Source organism: Ptychodera flava, chromosome 8 (assembly GCF_041260155.1).
Source record: "Ptychodera flava strain L36383 chromosome 8, AS_Pfla_20210202, whole genome shotgun sequence".
Taxonomy (NCBI): domain Eukaryota; kingdom Metazoa; phylum Hemichordata; class Enteropneusta; family Ptychoderidae; genus Ptychodera; species Ptychodera flava.
Genome location: NC_091935.1, coordinates 18,053,832 through 18,073,867, shown reverse-complemented (window position 1 = coordinate 18,073,867; position 20,036 = coordinate 18,053,832). Strand labels below are relative to the sequence as shown.

Sequence of the window (20,036 nt, the reverse complement as noted above, 5' to 3'; positions counted from 1 at the left end):
TACAGCCCAGCTTTACCATAAAAACCCTATCACTTTGACCAGTCTTTCAATTGACCACTCTTTTTTTTCCTCAAAAAGTAATTTTATTTTATCCGTACCAAGTCAACCATAAATGGAAATTAGAACTTTCTCTATCTCTATTTATTTGACCACCCTATCATGACAAACTATTATGAGCAATTTCCTTTAGATAACATACAGGGCACAATAAATGACGGTTCAGAATATGTCAAAGTTGGGATTCAGGAAAGTTGCCTTTACTATTTTAATCCTCCAAGATGGTACGCATTTCACTATGAACTGTCAAAAAAGTTGAACTTTCTAATAATTCTACACTAAAATTATTTTGGCTTTGATGATTTCCTAATTAATTCAATTATTTAAAATCATATTAATTAATTTTTTCTGGGTGAATTGATAGGGTTTATATAGTACAAGAACTTCATACAATGTAAGTCAAATTTTTACCAAAAATGACAAAAAATTCCTTAAAAATACACATTTGCATATTTCATCACAATTTTAACAAATCTAAGTTTGGTTATCCCTAGGGACCTGTATATAAAATAACAAAGCTGTCTGACCAGCAGTTATAAAGAAGAAGATTTTTTACCAAAACGCCTTTTTGGCGTTAATTTGCATATTTTCAACAATATCAAAAATACTGCAATTATACGGTGTCGCTCAAATTTGATCAGAATTGGTACATATCAAAGATCAACAATATGTGTTATTTCTATCTGTTCAGTGCAGGAAAATTATACATTGATTTTATGACAATTTCTGCACAGTACAACCAGAAAAACAACAAGAAATACAACCAGAAAAACAACAAGAAATATTTAAACCAGAAAATTAAGAATGACAAAAGTAAATAAGGTCTGAAACTTAGGTACTGAAGGTCAACTTTAGCAACATGCATGCAGAGAATCTTTCTACCATGGATGTACAAAAATAGACATCCATATGGTTTCAGCAGATCTGTTAATACGTCACAGTTCATAAACAATGACAGGAAATGACAAATTAGCTGTTTCAGTTACTGCTATCACTCCCAAACATAATAGGTACCCTGCATACAAATATGTTCAAGGTCAAAATCCTCTTATTCAGATGTGTGGGCTGATTCAGTTCACTGCCACCACTCCTACACACTTGCAGTATTTCCCTTTTATTACCTCATTTGCACATTTTTCACACTGATGTGTTAATTTGAACAAATTCACATCTCAACCCCTACATCTACCTGTACACCAAATACTGAGATGGTAGCTTTGGCGGTATGGGAGCCTTTGTGTGTGACGGACATACCGGGGTACATCCGCACATACCCACAAATATACAGACACAGACGCCACTCAGACTCATCATATAAGCTCTTTTTGGTATTTATATATGAGCTAAAAAATTAAAAAAAATAGTTTCTCAAAATCATATTTTCATCTACATAACAAATATCAAACCAGTAAGTACTGCGGTTCTCAAGATATTTGAGTGGACGGACGCCTCACAAACGGACATACATACATACATACACACATACATACATACATACATACATACATACATACATACATACAGACTGACGACGGACGCCGGACGGATACCCATCCCAATAGCTTCTACAGACTATAGTCTATAGTAGCTAAAAATTGCAGAATTCATCATAATTTCAAAAGATCAAATTTAGTTCATCTGTAGGAACCTGCATATCAAATTTTAAAGCTATCAGACCAGTACTTTTCTGGAAACACATTTTTTGACCAAAAATTGAAAAATTGCCCCAATTGCAAAATATGAAATTGCAGATTTCCTCATTATTTCAATAAATATCATTTAGATCATCTATAGAAATCTGCATACCAAATTTCAAAGCTATGAGATGAGTAGTTTTGGAAATACACATTTTTTGACCAACAATGGCAAAAATTGCCCCAAAATACAAAATTACAGATTTCATCAGAAATTCAATATATAAATTACTAAGCTCATCTGTAGAAACCTGTATACCAAATTTCAAAGCTACCAGATGAGTAGTTTTGGAAATACACATTTTTGACCAAAAATGGCAAAAATTGCCCCAAAAATACAAAATTGCAGATTTCATCATAATTTCAATAAATATCATTTAGTTCATCTGTAGGAACCTGTATACCAAATTTCAAAGCTATCAGATGAGTAGTTTTGGAAATACACATTTTTTGACCAAAAATGGCAAAAATTGCCCATAAATACAAAATTACAGATTTCATCAGAAATTCAATATATATACTTAGTTTATCTATAGAAACCTGTATACCAAATTTCAAAACTATTAGACCAGTACTTTTGAGAAATACATTTTTTGACCAAAACGGCAAAAATTGCCTTAAAAATGTAAATTTGCATATTTCTGCACAATTCGAACAAATCTGATATAGATCATCCCTATAGGGACATATGTACCAAATGTCAAAGCTATCTGACTGGTAGTTTTGAAGAAGATTTTTAAAGATTTTTTTACCAAAAATGACAAAAATTCCTTAAACTACAAATACACAAATTTCACCACAATTTGAACAAATCTGACTGAAGTCACCCTAAGTAAACTGCATATCTAATTTCAAGGCAATCGGACAAGCGGTTTCAGAGAAGAAGATTTTTTTACCAAAAACAGTCAAAAATACCCCAAAAATACAAATATGAAAATTTCACCGCGATTTGAACAAACTTAAGTGAGGTCACCCCAAGTGAACTGTATAAAAAATTTCACAGCAATTGAACTTGCGGTTTCAGAGGAGAAGGCATTTGTTGACGGACGACGACCACGGACGACGACCACGGGAAAATCAACCTATTTACAGATGTACACTATTGCCTTACTGTACTAAACTTCAGATTCTCTGCTTTTTTGAAATATATAGTATGAAGGGGTTTCCTTGTCATCTTAGATGAGAAATATCCTTTGAAAAAACTGTGTTGGCAACATGTAGCTCCACTGAACACTACCTACATGTAATTTAGTATATACATTTTTACCGGTAGAAGGCACAAAATATTTACGTCTGTTCATTTCTTTGCAGGTTAAATCATATACTGTTGTCATTGTGAGTTAACTCCCTCAACCATACAAACATGAGGAGGAAGACGATCACACCTGACAATGCTCAAGACATAAAAAAAGGTGACGAACTGGAGGTCAAAATTCATGCCCATGGACTTACTAAAATATGCATTGCTACAGAAGATGGTCGACCGGGAAGTACAACTTTGAATGTGATGATACAAAAATCCACAGAGCACTATTAAGATCACTGAGCTTGACTTAGACACAGATAGAGTATGGTGTATTGATACAGCATGCATGGGGAAGATTATCACACCTGAATATGCCGATGACATAAAAAAAGGCAGTGAGTTGGAGGTCCAGATGCAAGGTGATAAACATACTGAGAAATGCATTGCTGTAGAAGATGGAAAAGAAGGATGTAAAACTCTGTTTGTGTCTGTGCAAAATAAACAGGCAAACATAAACATTAATATTGATCTAAAAAAAGATACAGTTGAGTTACGTGATAGATCCAGGAAAACAGCACTCCTGCTCTTTTTGGCTGCACTTCTACCACAGCTGAAACTATACCAAGAAAATACAACCGTCACACAGGATATCAACATACATGTTAGAGCCAGTATGGCAATAAAAATATCAAAAAAACGCAGATTAATAATGGTACAGCCTTGTAAAGCTATCTTCGAAAATATAATGATGGTAGCAGTAGAGGATGGATTCCCGAATGGGCCAAAGCAAGTTTTCAATGGACAAATAAGAGGAGGCAGCAGTACGGCATTTGAAAATCTTATCAAAGAGATTGCTGAAGCAACTACAATGGCTGTCCAAAAGTAAGCATAGCAATTAATCCATAGAAATCTAAACAGGCAGAAGGGGTAAAAGCTGTTGTGACCATACTTGAAGCAAATTCAAAGTAAGGGTTAAGGTGGTGCTGTACTTGGCAAATGCACTTTTTAACATTTCTTAAAACTATGGTATTTGTAGAAATATAAATTTTACTATAACCCAAACGGGATTCGAACACCCATTCACTCACGGCAACATCGCCTAGCTGCTAGGCCTCACACAAACCAGTCAACCACTGCTTCCAACCCAAAAGAGTTGTCACAGTAACCGACTTAGATGTTGCAATTCTGTGCGCGACCGAGCAACACAATGTAGCAGGCGACACACAGACACAGTACACAGTACACACACATATTATAGTAATTGGAAAAGCATGAAGCTTTTTACTGAGCTACACAGACTGACAGACGGACGCATGGGACCCAATCTTTACGTCCCCACAGGACTGCATTGGCAGGGATGCCTATCGCAACACTTACCCTTTAATTATGTAAATTAAGAAGCAAATAAATATGCTAATTGACTGCCACTCTGGAAAATTAATGAAAAACAACATGCATACATACACATATTCATACATACCCGGAAATTACACGCACAGAGGTTTATACGTAAATACTAGATACAACTATACAGTGTGACAGCACTTCAGACACAAATTTTCAATAAACTACACATTTTACCTATGATTTTGAAGTCTGAATACATTTATGTATACTGCAGCAGAAATAATCTTGGTGTTATATTGACACAATGTTGTTTTCTGATTTGCATGTATACCCTTTTCAGATCCCCTGCAAAGAAGCTCCATGGACAACAAGCAAACACAATGATCAAGCAGACATGACATCAGAAGTAAGGAAAATAAGGAAGCATGCCAGTCCACAAGTGACCAAAGAGGCTGGTAAAACTGAAAGTCAACGGGCTTCAAATCAAACTAGTAAAGTTGACTTTCAAGAATCGGTGTTACAAGCGGTTGTTAAAATATCTCCAGTTGTTATACCGGTAGGTAATATGCTTGCAAACAGATACTAAAAGAAACAGGCAAGGCTGAGGGTCAGAAAGTCTCTATAGAGGTTGCAAAGGCAACAGGTAAAGCTGTTAGTAAACAAGTCTCAAAAAAGGTTGTAAAGGAAACATCTAAAGCTGTAAGTCAGCAAGTTTCTGTAGAGGTTGCAAAGGCAACAGCTAAAGCTGCTAGTAAACAAGTCTCCACAGAGGTTGTAAAGGAAACATCAAAAGCTGTAGGTCAGCAAGTCTCTGTAGAGGTTGCAAAGGCAACAGGTAAAGCTGTTAGTAAACAAGTCTCAACAGAGGTTGTAAAGGAAACATCTAAAGCTCTGGGTCAGCAAGTCTCCATAGAGGTTGCAAAGGCAACAGCTAAAGCTGTTAGTAAACAAGTCTCCACAGAGGTTATAAAAGAAACCACCAAGGCTGCTGGACAACAAGTTTCTAAAGAAGTTGTAAGGGAAACAACCAAAGTCATTGGCCAGCAAGTCACTAAAGAAGTTACAAAGGAAACAAGCAAACTTGTAGGTAAACAAGCTGCTACAGAGGTTGTAAAAGAAACTACAAAAGCTGTTGGCAGACAAGTAACTAAAGAGGTAGCAAAGGAAATGACCAAGGTTGGTGGCAAAGAAGTGGCTACAGGGGTAGTGAGAGAAACAACCAAAGTCATTGGCCAGCAAGTCACTAAAGAAGTTGCAAAGGAAACAAGTAAAATTATTGGTAAACAAGCTGCTAAAGAGGTTGTAAAAGAAACTACAAAAGCTGTTGGCAGACAAGTAACTAAAGAGGTAGCAAAGGAAATGACCAAGGTTGGTGGCAAAGAAGTGCTACAGGGGTAGTGAGAGAAACAACCAAAGTCATTGGCCAGCAAGTCACTAAAGAAGTTGCAAAGGAAACAAGCAAACTTGTAGGTAAACAAGCTGCTACAGAGGTTGTAAAAGAAACTACAAAAGCTGTTGGCAGACAAGTAACTAAAGAGGTAGCAAAGGAAATGACCAAGGTGGTGGCAAAGAAGTGCTACAGGGGCTGTGAGAGAAACAACCAAAGTCATTGGCCAGCAAGTCACTAAAGAAGTTGCAAAGGAAACAAGCAAACTTGTAGGTAAACAAGCTGCTACAGAGGTTGTAAAAGAAACTACAAAAGCTGTTGGCAGACAAGTAACTAAAGAGGTAGCAAAGGAAATGACCAAGGTTGGTGGCAAAGAAGTGGCTACAGGGGTAGTGAAAGAAAAAACCAAAGTCATTGGCCAACAAGTCACTAAAGAAGTTGCAAAGGAAACAAGTAAAATTATTGGTAAACAAGCTGCTAAAGAGGTTGTAAAAGAAACTACAAAAGCTGTTGGCAGACAAGTAACTAAAGAGGTAGCAAAGGAAATGACCAAGGTTGGTGGCAAAGAAGTGGCTACAGGGGCTGTGAGAGAAACAACCAAAGTCATTGGCCAGCAAGTCACTAAAGAAGTTGCAAAGGAAACAAGCAAACTTGTAGGTAAACAAGCTGCTACAGAGGTTGTAAAAGAAACTACTAAAGCTGTTGGCAGACAAGTAACTAAAGAGGTAGCAAAGGAAATGACCAAGATTGGTGGCAAAGAAGTGGCTACAGGGGCAGTGAGAGAAACAACCAAAGTCATTGGCCAGCAAGTCACTAAAGAAGTTGCAAAGGAAACAAGCAAACTTGTAGGTAAACAAGCTGCTACAGAGGTTGTAAAAGAAACTACAAAAGCTGTTGGCAGACAAGTAACTAAAGAGGTAGCAAGGAAATGACCAAGGTTGGTGGCAAAGAAGTGGCTACAGGGGCAGTGAGAGAAACAACCAAGTCATTGGCCAGCAAGTCACTAAAGAAGTTGCAAAGGAAACAAGCAAACTTGTTGGTAAACAAGCTGCTACAGAGGTTGTAAAAGAAACTACAAAAGCTGTTGGCAGACAAGTAACTAAAGAGGTAGCAAAGGAAATGACCAAGGTTGGTGGCAAAGAAGTGGCTACAGGGGCAGTGAGAGAAACAACCAAAGTCATTGGCCAGCAAGTCACTAAAGAAGTTGCAAAGGAAACAAGCAAACTTGTAGGTAAACAAGCTGCTACAGAGGTTGTAAAAGAAACTACAAAAGCTGTTGGCAGACAAGTAACTAAAGAGGTAGCAAAGGAAATGACCAAGGTTGGTGGCAAAGAAGTGGCTACAGGGGCTGTGAGAGAAACAACCAAAGTCATTGGCCAGCAAGTCACTAAAGAAGTTGCAAAGGAAACAAGCAAACTTGTAGGTAAACAAGCTGCTACAGAGGTTGTAAAAGAAACTACAAAAGCTGTTGGCAGACAAGTAACTAAAGAGGTAGCAAAGGAAATGACCAAGGTTGGTGGCAAAGAAGTGGCTACAGGGGTAGTGAGAGAAACAACCAAAGTCATTGGCCAGCAAGTCACTAAAGAAGTTACAAAGGAAACAAGCAAACTTGTTGGTAAACAAGCTGCTACAGAGGTTGTAAAAGAAACTACAAAAGCTGTTGGCAGACAAGTAACTAAAGAGGTAGCAAAGGAAATGACCAAAGTTAGTGGCAAAGAAGTGGCTACAGGGGTAGTGAGAGAAACAACCAAAGTCATTGGTAAGAAGGTCACTCAAGATGTTGCAAAGGAAACAAGTAAGCAGCATGTAAACAAGCAACTTCAAAGGTTGCACAGGAAACAGCCAAAGTTGTTGGTAATCAGGTAACTAAGGAAACCATTAAAGCAGGCAAAGCAGTTGGCAACAATTTGCAGGAGATGGATCAAAGAAAATTGTTAAAAAGGTTATACAAAATGTCAGCCAGTCAGCTTCAAAAGATCTCAGTAAAGGTAGTGCAAAACAAGCTGCATCAATAGGTACAAAAGCAACTAAACAAGCAACACAAAGAGTTGCTAGTAGTTCTCTTAAAGAAACCGCAAAAACTGCAGCAATAGGTGGGGCAGTAATAGAGGGTGGACTTTTGACTTTTAATATGATCACATTGTGGACTGATAATGCAAAAACAAAACAGGAGAAGAAGGTTGAGAGTTGGCGTCTGACAGGTGCTGCAGTTGGAAGTACAGCTGGTGGTACAGTAGGAGCAGTTTTGGGACAAATAGCTATACCAGTGCCTGTTGTCGGTTCAATGATTGGAGGAATGATTGGTTCCTTTGCAACAAGTTTCGTTTGCGGTGAATCTTTTGAATTTCTTGGCAAAACATTACATTCATGAATACATAAAAGAAAGGCTGCACCAAAATGTTGCTTCTGTTCCTGCTCTATATGTCAAATTAATGTACATTGTATTTTGCAATGGTTCTGGGGCTTTTCTGCTTTTGATTGGTTTGTGCATGCCCGTGTCTGTGATGCTTATAAGTCTTTGTGAGCAAACAAAGTCAGTGCTGAACTGTCCATACATGTAATTGTAAATACCAGCATCTCAGATACTTGTTTGTTACTTTCCTTAATCTCTCCTCCACTTTCTTTGTGGATGAAATCATTCTCATAACAGTAGACCACAGCACACTTATTCATGTTCGCTTCTTAAAATGATTACAATACCAAGCATAGCAATTACAGATGTATTATTTTACGGTCATTCTATGGACTGTGATTATTTGTAACATTCTGCATGAACATATGGTTAAATATTGTTCTCCTGACTTGAATAGTATTGTCTAACCCTACATGTAGCTTGGAAGTGGAGGGAGATCAAGGAAAGATGACACATAAGCAAGAAGTAAAACATATCTAAGTTCCTCACCATTTTCCCAGGAGATAGGATTATTGCAGTTGATATTGGAAGGAAGGAAAGGGGGAGGGTGCACATAGTAACTCTTACCTGTTGGTCTAATGTTCAAGTTAGTGGGTGTGGAAAAAGAAGTGAGGAAATTGGGTGATTAGCATACATTTGCATAGATGTACACTTTTTCTCATCCTACTTACTATACTGCTTGTCATGCTAAATGTGAACCAAACCGATCTTTTAATATCTTGACAAAATAAATTAATGAAATTGCATGAATCTTTGCAAAAAAGTGATTTTGAGCAAAATATCCTACGTAATGTGCAACACCATCTCTAGTTTTATTTTCAGATAAAGCCTCGTGATTTTGAACTTCGACTTTTTTACTCAATGGCTAGGTACCCTAAGTTGCAAGTTCAAACCCAATGAGGTATTGCGCAATTAAATGCAAGTACTCATTTAGCTATGGGTGCATAGCTATGCTGGTTTTCTGAAGGGAAAATTCCATAACTAACAAGTGAATCAATGTGCAAGCTGCTGGTGCACACCATTTTTCAACTGTACTGTGTGATGTCCCAAACTTCCTCCCACAGTTATACGATAAGAAAAACATGGCGTTTAACATTGGAAAAAATTAGTAAAACAATAGTATTCAGGTGAATTTTGTCATGATTTTGGTCATGGTAACTCCCTCATGACACAGCTGTCGATGAGTGTTTGAAAGTTTGCTGCAAATTGGTTGAACTATCTGCTTGCACATAAATTCGGTTGCTTGTCTGTGGAATCTACTATAGAATCTACAATGGTGCCAGCATGAAAAGTTGTCAAAGTGATTTATCAGGAAATAAGAGACAGAAAGTCAATCAGAAAACCACTACCATAGCTATGGAGCTACAGCTAGTGCTCACTAAATCTCATCTAGTCAAAAGATATCCTGCAGAGAGCACATGCTTGTCAATATTATATCATACTTTTGGTCCAGTTTTAGTAGACATTTGTGTGATTTCAAAAGCTGTGATAATTACTACAACATGCAACTGACTGGTACATCTGATATGTACAACTTTTCTGCTGTTTTCTTATAATATGTTACACAGTAAGTGAGCAACATTTTACCAATTTACAATTACTTGAAGATAGATGTATACAAATGTACTTAGTGATTTCTGAGTGTAATTATATGTATAATCCCATGGTATTTTTCTCTGTTTGCCGTCATCGTATACGTGTGTTTTTTGTGGAGCCATACAACTTCGAGCCGAAGGCGAGAAGTTGTGCGGCTTTGCAAAAAACACTCGTATACGATGATGTCAAACAGAGAAAAATACCATCGGATTATATATTTATCACATGAACAGTCTTCTTATTTTTTCTTTTGACGTAGATGGATCAAAATTATTGTAACAAATTGCATTAATTTTGTTGCGATTTTACACTTGCGCGGAATACTTTCATTAATTAGTAAAGCGGCCCGTCACTCGGGAGATACTTTCATTCATAAATCCCATCGAGCTAGAATTTTGATACATCAAATGGTATTTCCACAACCAGACATATACATTCGATCACGTGGATGTGTAAATCATTGTCTCGCGCTGTACCTATGCCAAGGCAAGTCAGCTATCGGCGGACATAGCTTTCACCATGTTAGTGACGGATAGCCATAGTATTCAGAGTTATTTAGAATATTTACATATATTTATGAAGTAAATGCAATGACACTGTTTGAACAGTTATTCTCATTCTCAGAGATGCCGTGGCTTTTGAAAACATCACACAGGTTTATGACCATGGCGGGAACAAAACATTCCATTTGATGACACACGAGTGTACCTCATTACATGTTTGTAGCCACAACGTTGCCATCACCAGTCTCTGCCAGTGTCAACTTGTCAATCCTGATCTTGGTCGTCAATGTTTTCATCTTATGGACTTTAATAGTTGCAGTGACACATATCTCACCCGTAGTTACACCCTAATTTTGTTACTTGACAGAAACTCTTTTTTGAGTGTTGTCTGCGTCAACTTTCGAAATACATTGGATTCCAAAACGCTGCTGCAATGCAGAGTCAGCCTTCAGCTCAACTTATGTCTGCTCGCAACAGCCTTATGCCGCGCTGCAGGTTTGATTCCGAGCGAGATTTTACAGATTTTTGTGTGATGAAGAAAATTTATTGTTGTTCATCGAATGACTTTATGCTTGCGCCACCTATGTTGCTTTCCCAAAGATTATGCGGTACTCAGTTATTCAGTTGAACTGAGGTGTAGTTGAATCTACTTATTCGGTTGAATCTACTGAGGTGTAGGTTGCGGGTTTATCGCCAACGGGATTGCCAGGTACAACGTCCAGATTGAGCCTTACGACTCGACTGGAGCTGCGACGTTACTGAGCCATTTAACGATCGACAGTATCCCCATTCGATTCTCAGAAAAAGCTACAGTTTTAGCAATCTAAATTTTGTTGGACAAATATGCCTTCTATGTTTCCATGTCTGGACTTATCGGGTCACCTGTTTGTAAAAATGTCATGTGAGCTAGCATGGCATCAATCACAATAAGTGGGTCTGTGTCGCAACGTGCATGTATGAACAGTACCATCCTTGCAGGAAAAAAGTTCTGGTTGATGACGTAGAACAGGGGTAATTCGTATTTCTTATCTGTCCTGTTCTACGTCACACAGGTAGCGATTCAGGTCAGTTCATGTGATAAGACATGGGTACTTAATGGAACATAACTTGTTGACTCAAGTTGATTGTACAACAATTTTTTCTTCACGTAGCATTAGTCTTCATATGAACGGCTTTATCATTTACAACATGTGAGCATTTCAGAGAGCTAAAACATTATAGTCTTCATTTGATTTCTATTGAATGTAGAGATTGGATGTATTCAATACTAACTGGATGATTTTGTCTTGTATTTCTGTATTGATTCTTTTGATATTTACAATTAGAGTATGGGTGTACTGTAGAGACTGCCATTTTTAATCCTGAATGATTGTTTTTTTAAATTCCCTGAAAGATTGAATTCAATTTACCATCTGAGGCACAATGACACGGCTACAATACTTTGCAAGTATTCCATGTTTCTGTGTCAACTGTATCCCTTCTCCTGCATAGTTTATATTTCACCATCAGGTCAAGCTGGCTAAAACCCAATAGGACTGACATATCGCATATGTTGTATTTGCATAAAAAACTTGAATATTTAAAGGTTCCTGAAAAGAGAGATGTACTGCAAATATGATTTTTACTGACTTGACCCACTATGACTACAACTATAATAGGTGATATTTGAAAATATATGTACGTTTTGGTTCAATTCCACTTTTTTACCGACTTGCAAATGGAAAGTGACAGGCCAAGTAGGAAAAGGATACATGAACTCGTGTACATGAATATTACCAGGTGTGTTTTTATTTGACTATCACAATTTATTTTAATGTATTTGACAACCAATGAACATCGTAGAATCAGCCAATTTATTGGTTTGCATGTAAACTGTGAGACAAAATCATTGTGTAATATTGTGATTTTTTGTAATGTTCATAGAAGACTTGGAATGAGTTGTTTTGAAAAAATGTACTGAAAGGGGGTGTCATCATGCTGAATTTCAAGACAAGGAGGCAAGATTATTCCTTCCTTTGATAAATACAACATCATGTGCCTTTATTGCATGGTCAGAGAGACATTTTTTCGTTACACAATATAAATTCATCTGTAAGGGAATGTTTAAGTCCTCTATACCACAATAGACAGCAAAGTTTATATCTTAATCAGCTCCCTACATGTGTGAGGCCTGAAATTTGACATATATTGCACACGATCAAAGGGATGGCATATTTCAATATGGTATATCTCAAGCATAACATCACATTTCTTGTCTACCGACTGTTACCTCTAACAAGTGCGTTAATAAAGAAAGGACAATATTTTTAATTTTGCAAAGTCCATTTTGAACAGAAATTTATGGAATTTGAAAACTGCACTTCTAACCCATTATAGATTCAATTTACACATATCCTTGTGCTGTTGTAAGCCTGTAAGCTGTTACATGTAGGTTAAAAAGTAATCAAGTTCAGAACTTTAGACTAACAATGCTGGCTTAAATGTTAATATGTCAATCTATAATCTAGTTGTACGTCTTGCAGTTTAAAATTGATTCCCCTATACAAATTGATGTAATCTGTATGATGTACTGATGGGTTGGTCCTTTACGCAATCATGTTGTGGTCTTTATTTCTGTTGTCTTTCCTCTGAACCTAGGCCACAAGAAAACTCAGTTAAATCTCGCACCTACATGTAGGGGAGAACTTTGAAATAAACATAACAACATGACTGTATATAAGACAGACTCATCTCTACATTGGATGTTAATCAGATTGTTGTAGAATCATTTAAGGTACTATGCGCCTCAAATTAAAAGACAAAATTTTGATCAAAAGTTCCTAAAGGAAACATTCAAGATCAAGGATCACTTTGCAAATTTTGGTACTATGGAAACCAATATTCATAAATTTACTGATAGCTGAATTAAAATTGGAAGCCATTTCTGTGTTAATTTTCAGTGTTCACAAAATTGGTAAAAAATTCACTTTATACTCCAAAAGCTACAAATTGAGATAGCAGAAGAGGTAGATCAAACAGAGTATTGTAAAACTTTGTGTCCAGAACAAATATCTGTCTGAGAGACGCATTTTACCTTAATATTATGATAAATAGTATGTACATGTACTCCTATTCGTTTTAATTTACACTTTCAAAACTGTAGCACTTGTTTCCAATAGATGTTTTCCTTGTTTGAGTCGGTACCAATAAACAGTTAGCATATTCATTATTTGTGATTACTGGGCCTTTTTTTCTTCCATTGGTATGTTCCTGATTCAAGTAGTGGAATTTGTGGCCACAAATACCTAGCCGTGAGTTGCTACAATGCACAATGACTAACTGTTATATATTACAATATGTTTGCATGCTTGAAATATGTAAAGCTGGCAAATAACACATTACTAAATATAACACATCTGTCTTGACTTTACAAGTACTTCTATGGCCCCTTGAGCCAGCAGGCCAGCTTTACACTCAGCAGGCCTGATAATGTCACTGGTACGCAAATGCCAGACTTGTCCCACACAACATGACATTTACATGGAGTAGGGCAAAAATCCTACAGTACAGTAGAGCAGAAGTTTCTTTTGACAATTTTCTGTGAAAATTGTGCCTTTGGTTCACATTTATAAGTCCGAAATGAAGTATGAAGTATGACAATTATCCTAAAAATTAGTAAAATAAATTCAGCTGGATGTAAATCACCAAATTGCTCAACAGTTAATTAGTTGCCTCACTACTGTTGAAAGTGCACTATCGTCCTCCAAACATGAACTCATCACCACCAATTGTCTTTACATATATTAATTGATTTGTATTGTCAATATTAGATACAACGTTGTTGTGTAACAGTTGAATATCTTATAGATAGCAAGACTCTTTATTTTAACACCTTGACCATCTTGAATAAATGAACAACACAGTGGAGATCTTAGCAGAAAAGAAGGTGATTTATTACAAAAAGGGGCTGAAGCACCCACACCATTGTAACAAGACAATAGAAAGAACAAACAGAAAATATCATTCAAGGCAATGGGAGCATAGTCAAGGAAAGGATAAAAAACAACTGCCGTGCAAATATTTGTGGTAAACACTAACACTGAAAAATGCATAGCTACTACAACAAACCATAGAGGGCGCTGCACTAATGAGGCCATCAACAAATAACTAAATTTACAACAGTCACTGTCCAAAATTTTACAAAATGACCAAAGTTCCAGCACAATGGTGAATTACCACATAGCTAGAATGCTGGAACCAGTTCCAGGCAATTCTAGAGGCGTACATTTGATACAGCAATTGAACTACATTGTAGTGAAGCTATGGGTTACTACAACAACATGATTCTGTGTGGAGTGGGACTGTGTGATCCAAGAACTCCCTGATTTCAATGTATGAGTAGATAGAGGACTGAACACCAGTGTTTTATGAGTATATGTTCACCTGGCACACAAGTTTCAGCAATTTTCAGACAAAATAACCTTAGCTATAAAAAGAAATATCACTTAAATTTTAGGAGTTACATGTTTATTAATCACTAACAATTGACATAACTGCTACACAAAATTTTAACACAATGCTATGAATTTCAATAAGTATCAAACTGGTGTATGTATGTGAAAGTAAGGTGTTCACACTCAGAAATGGTAAGTCAGGGTGCCAATTGGTAAAGTCTCTTAAACTCTTTCACCACCATGGTTCGTCCAAATCTATTGTTCTCTAAGGCAAAATTGGACCTCTACATAGTGAAATAGGGTAAAGGGGTCAAAATGAGAGACAGGGTGGCACCATCAATACAAATATTCTAACATTTGTTTGACTCCACAGTCTCAAGTTCTTTCAAATCCTGAAACTTCTGAAAACATGAGCAATATTTGGCAATACTTATGTCTTCATTGTACACAGTATCATGTAATTTAAACTACGGTTTAGAAGACAATTAACGTGCACCTTCAAAGTTAAAAACCAAAATCTGCTGTCCAAGGATTAGTATCAAGGTATTAGTTTATTAACAAATTGTACCACTTAGAGTGGTAATCTTGCAGACAACTCTTTACCATATCTGTACACTGCCATTAGTAAGAATCACTATTCTGAATGTTCAGCATAATGACTCATCCCCACTGTGAAAAATTGTAGTGGACCTCTGGTCACACCTTTCCAGATTCAAATTACAAGAGAAGTAACCAATTCTCACACTTTTCACATCTAAAAAGTGTCATCTGATTTCTGTCTAACTTGATCCCTTTGATTGGAACAGGCACTTGCTTGTGAATAACTTTTCCCAAATTTACTGACAGGAACAAAGCAGAAACCTGCTAGATACCAATGTAAGTTGTGAATCTTAAAAACTCAACTGGGCTGCTTTCCAAACTAAGTATTCCTTTAGAAATTATTATTACAGTACTACTGTATTTCGATTGCCTGACTTATGATCAAATAGGAAACAAGGCACGGAGGTGGAAACTTATTCCTACACAGTTCCACTTGTTTGTGTTCTGCACTCATTCCAGTAGCTGTAATGTTCAGTACATGTCACAGCGCCCTCAGTGTACTGGTGTACCATGGTCTTTAAGAAGCTACCATAACAGTAAAATGTTGTGCCTTTGCTCAGGTTAGAAAATGAAACTCTGAAAACATTTCCGCCGTCTGCTAATAGACCAGAAGCCACTGCATTAACTACCTATGCCATCTCTGCCAAAAACATTCATAAAACATACGCTGCAAAGGGATATTTAGTGTTAAAGTTGGATGATACTTTCGTTCAAAATAACAAATGTGAAAATATCTTCATTTTTCCCCCGAAAGCATTTTACATTAACATTATTTTTAGAGTAGAACAAGAAAGTGTACTATAAAAACAAATGGATATTTGATTGGTTGCCATTGAGGGCAGCAAACACAGAAAACCTGCCAGGGCACACAACAACAATTATGTCATGGAGCAGTACCAAAGTGAACACGGGTCTGTCAATCCCAGTGATCTTTGGTCAAGGACCACACATTTTTTGGCCCTGGACCATTTGTTCAGTGTCACTGGTCAGAAAAACAAGTGGATAATGGCACAAAAAACTACGCTGTAATTCAGAATGAAAGCAGGACAGCAAACAGAACTACTGGATTTATTTTGATATTCATCCCTAGACCATCAGTTCCAAAAAATGGATTTGCTCACCCTTTGTTAACAACAACAACAATCAGCATGGTCCTTTAGGAAGAACTTTAACATGCATACATACATACATACATACATAACATATGTATGTACATACATACCCCAACATCTGGGGTGAAAATTAGCATATTTGGCGAGAAATAATCACTGAGCAAAGGGAGGTGCTTATTTCACCCAAATACACTAATTTTCACCCAGAGGTCTTATATCCGCAACCAAATACCCGTACGCACCGTTTATACCTCATTATAATATGCTAAAGTTAAATACAAGTGAACAATGTCTGTTATTTAGGACTGAAGTTTGAACGAGGGTTCAGGCACCTAGCCTGAACACAGTCTCAAAAGAACGTTTCAGAGCGCACGCGCGTCAGTGCACAGTTGATTCCACACAATACGGTAACACAACGCATCGATATCGCGATTATAAATCAAACTTGAGAAATTTTACTCAAAAAAACGCTCAAAAAACTTCAAAAGGTTATGTTGTTGTTACATAGCCATCACTGCTTATACAAACCCTTCATTTGTAGGTTCATCGAGCTGCACTAGACTAACAATAGTAAAATTTAACTAAACAATTAAACAATCAAAATTAATGTCAAGCTGTACACTTGTTCGACATTATGGTGCATTGAACTCTCAAGCTTGAGTTCAAAATTTGCGCGAGCTAAAAATTGTTCGAAGCACACGTCTTCTTGTTGAGAATATGAACCCCGGCTCCAGCCAATCATATTGCCGGATTCAAGCTAAGCATATTATAAACATACATACATATATGCATGCATGCATACATACACACATACATACATACATACATACAGACAAACATATATATGCATGCACACTAGTACATACCTTACAGAGAGGTACGACATGCATTTGTACTGAAAATGATACTTTTAAAACTAAGATTTAATTTTCAATCTGGAGTCAGCCATACTTGCTTTCAAGCTGAACACCTAAATTTCTCAGTGCCATAGCTATGATGCATAGCTACGCACACTTGATGAAATCTTTCTGTAGTCTCAGTTGAATTGAAATGAATATTCATGATCTACTGTACAGTATGTAAAATTTACATCCATGATTCAGTTAAAATTGTCGGCGGTATAAATCACGCTGACATTGCTGTTTTTTTAATTTTCATTACGAAATAAAAGTGCTTATTTTGCATTTCCTAGAGTAAAATAAATTTGACCTTTCTGAGTTTGTTTACATTTCCATCACCTCAAAACTGTCAGGAAATGCATTAATGTGCATAACGGTTTGCTGAATTACTCCTGGTTAATCTATAGCTAATGTTTAGTTTTGGTGAAAAGAAAGTGACAGCCATCAAGATAAAGACCTCACACATGTTTGAAAACCACTGTAAAAATAAGCCCTCTGCAAGTTAATGGTTATAAAAAGCTCTACAAATTTTTCTCTTCTTCTTTACAACCATTCAAACTCATTTATGTGGCCGTGTGAGTTAAAGACTAACACATAGTAATCAGATTGAACATTTAACCTTTAAAGAGTGATGGTAGTGGTTTAGAATTTTATGTCCTAACGATCAGTGGTCCGTGGTCCATACTGTTTTCCTACTTGGACCATTGTTCATGCCATTTTCCTCTGCAGCTGATGGACAAATGCCTTTGGACAACATTTTAAATTCCCAGGGGAGGTTTGAGAGGAGAGGGAAAATGGGGGTGATTGAATTGAGTGGTTTGCTGTCAGGGACTACCAACTGTTTCTGGCTGAAACCACTGGATTTAAAATACAATTCTGAGGTCTGATGGACTAGCTGGTATAATTGCCTATAAGGTAATACATGTAGATGCTTACTGATCATTCAGTCGATCTATACACAGGCTTTGGGGAGCTGAGCAGATGAATGCTGATATTGAGAACCATTACCACAAACTTATTAAATACGAAAAGATCACCGGTGACCCAACCCTCAAAATCCCCTTGTGGAGAACTCTGCCCAGTATAACTTGGCGGGATTACTGTAAATTTCCAGAACCACTGGATATGCACTGACAGTGGTCCTATGGTTCTAGACCTTCACATTGATTAAGTTTCTCCCAAAAGAGTGACTCGGGAGATGGTTATCTTTTTTAATACCCATGATGTATTGATCAGTATTGAACACCGAATGCCATGTTTATATGCATGCACTCAGTTTGCACAGTTTGAGCAACAGATGAGAAAGTCATGTATATCCTGTAACACTTTACGTGATATTGTATCCCCATATTAAAAGGAAAGACAATTTCACAATGATTCTTACACATACCCATTATGATGACATGATAAAACAACTGCAACTACAAGTGATGCAAATTACAAAATCTTGAATAAACTAACAGAGTATCCTTTTGAATTGAAAGTATATCAAACAGTCCTATGCATATCGTTATTACATATTCCACAAAACATTTATAATTGTGGAATTAATAGATCACGGTCTGATCATGGAGCAAATAACTGTGGAAGCATATTTGTCAACACAAGGTGACCTGCAGTATGCTGTTATTATTAATTTAATGTTCTGACATATAGCACTTACCTTACTGATACCAGCCAGCAAGGACAAAAGCTATGACAACAAGATCAAAATTAATATACCAGCATTTTTACAATAAACGAACTCTCTGAGGAAAGCTAGCTACTACTGCATACGTATTAAATTGCATGTGCCACCATGCCCCCTCTCAAAGCCAGAAACGTTTCAAGCGTGTTCAGGGACTTCAACTTCGCGACGATTGGTGCATTTCAGAAACGTTATATGATGCATGTTATTGTTGATCAAATTTCACATTGAAGGCCGAGTGTAACGCAGTGTTAACCTGCTGCGTGAGTGGGAGACCGGCGAAGGGGAGGCTCCCCTGCACTTGTTTGCAAAGCACCTGAGTAATTTCTTTACTGAACGCATTGGTCGTATATTCATATTTTCCTATTTGTTTACATTTTGATTATTAAAAGCGTATATGACACGGAGAGCATACACCGTCATCGTCATGTAAATTTGTGAGTTCTGTACTGGTTTCTGAACTATGGGAAGAACGGTAATTTTTGTACCACCGCTTCAATGCAGCACGTGTTGACCTGTGAAATATCGCTAATGTCAGAACAAGAGTGGAAACATTAATTTAGCAAACAAGAGCAACCATGAACAGAGTTCATCGTACAACAAAAGAAAGTTATTCTGCTCGTATTTGCATAAATTGCAATTAAAATGACTGTGTTATTACCTTTTCTATGTTTTCAACTGTGATTTCTGGAGTTGGTACGATGTGGGAGGAACATTCAGCCATGGTGGCAGCTTCCCGCTAACACTCCTTTGCTGGAGGTCGAATACCTTTGGTGTTCAGCACTTTCTTTCGCTATTTGTGTAAGGAGTCCCTCAGATTATGTCATTTATCGGCACCCCCGTTTGCAGGACGTTGCGGCGCGGCGGTACAGGTGCTCTGCACTGCGGCCTCTTGTGTCGGTCACCCTTGACTCGTTCTGAGGCTATCGGATGGCCAGAAACTTGACTGAAGTGCAAGCTCTTCCTCAACAGCGTGTGCTGACTCTAATGATCTAAAACCAACGTGGTACTTTTGATTTTTGACAAGTGTAAGGAGGCCGCCATGTTGATCCAGGAAGTGGT

The 20,036-nt window shown here is 37.2% G+C and overlaps 1 protein-coding gene across 1 annotated transcript in view; it reads right to left on the bottom strand.

Annotated features, from left to right (window-relative positions):
• LOC139138703 (importin-13-like) overlaps nucleotides 1-20,036 on the bottom strand; it is a 136,641-nt gene extending 116,605 nt beyond the window's left edge. Inside the window, exon 1 of the mRNA XM_070707206.1 lies at nucleotides 19,636-20,036. Within this exon, the coding sequence (XP_070563307.1) occupies nucleotides 19,636-19,698 (63 nt within the window). The 5' untranslated portion in view covers nucleotides 19,699-20,036. The remainder of the gene's footprint in view (nucleotides 1-19,635) is intronic.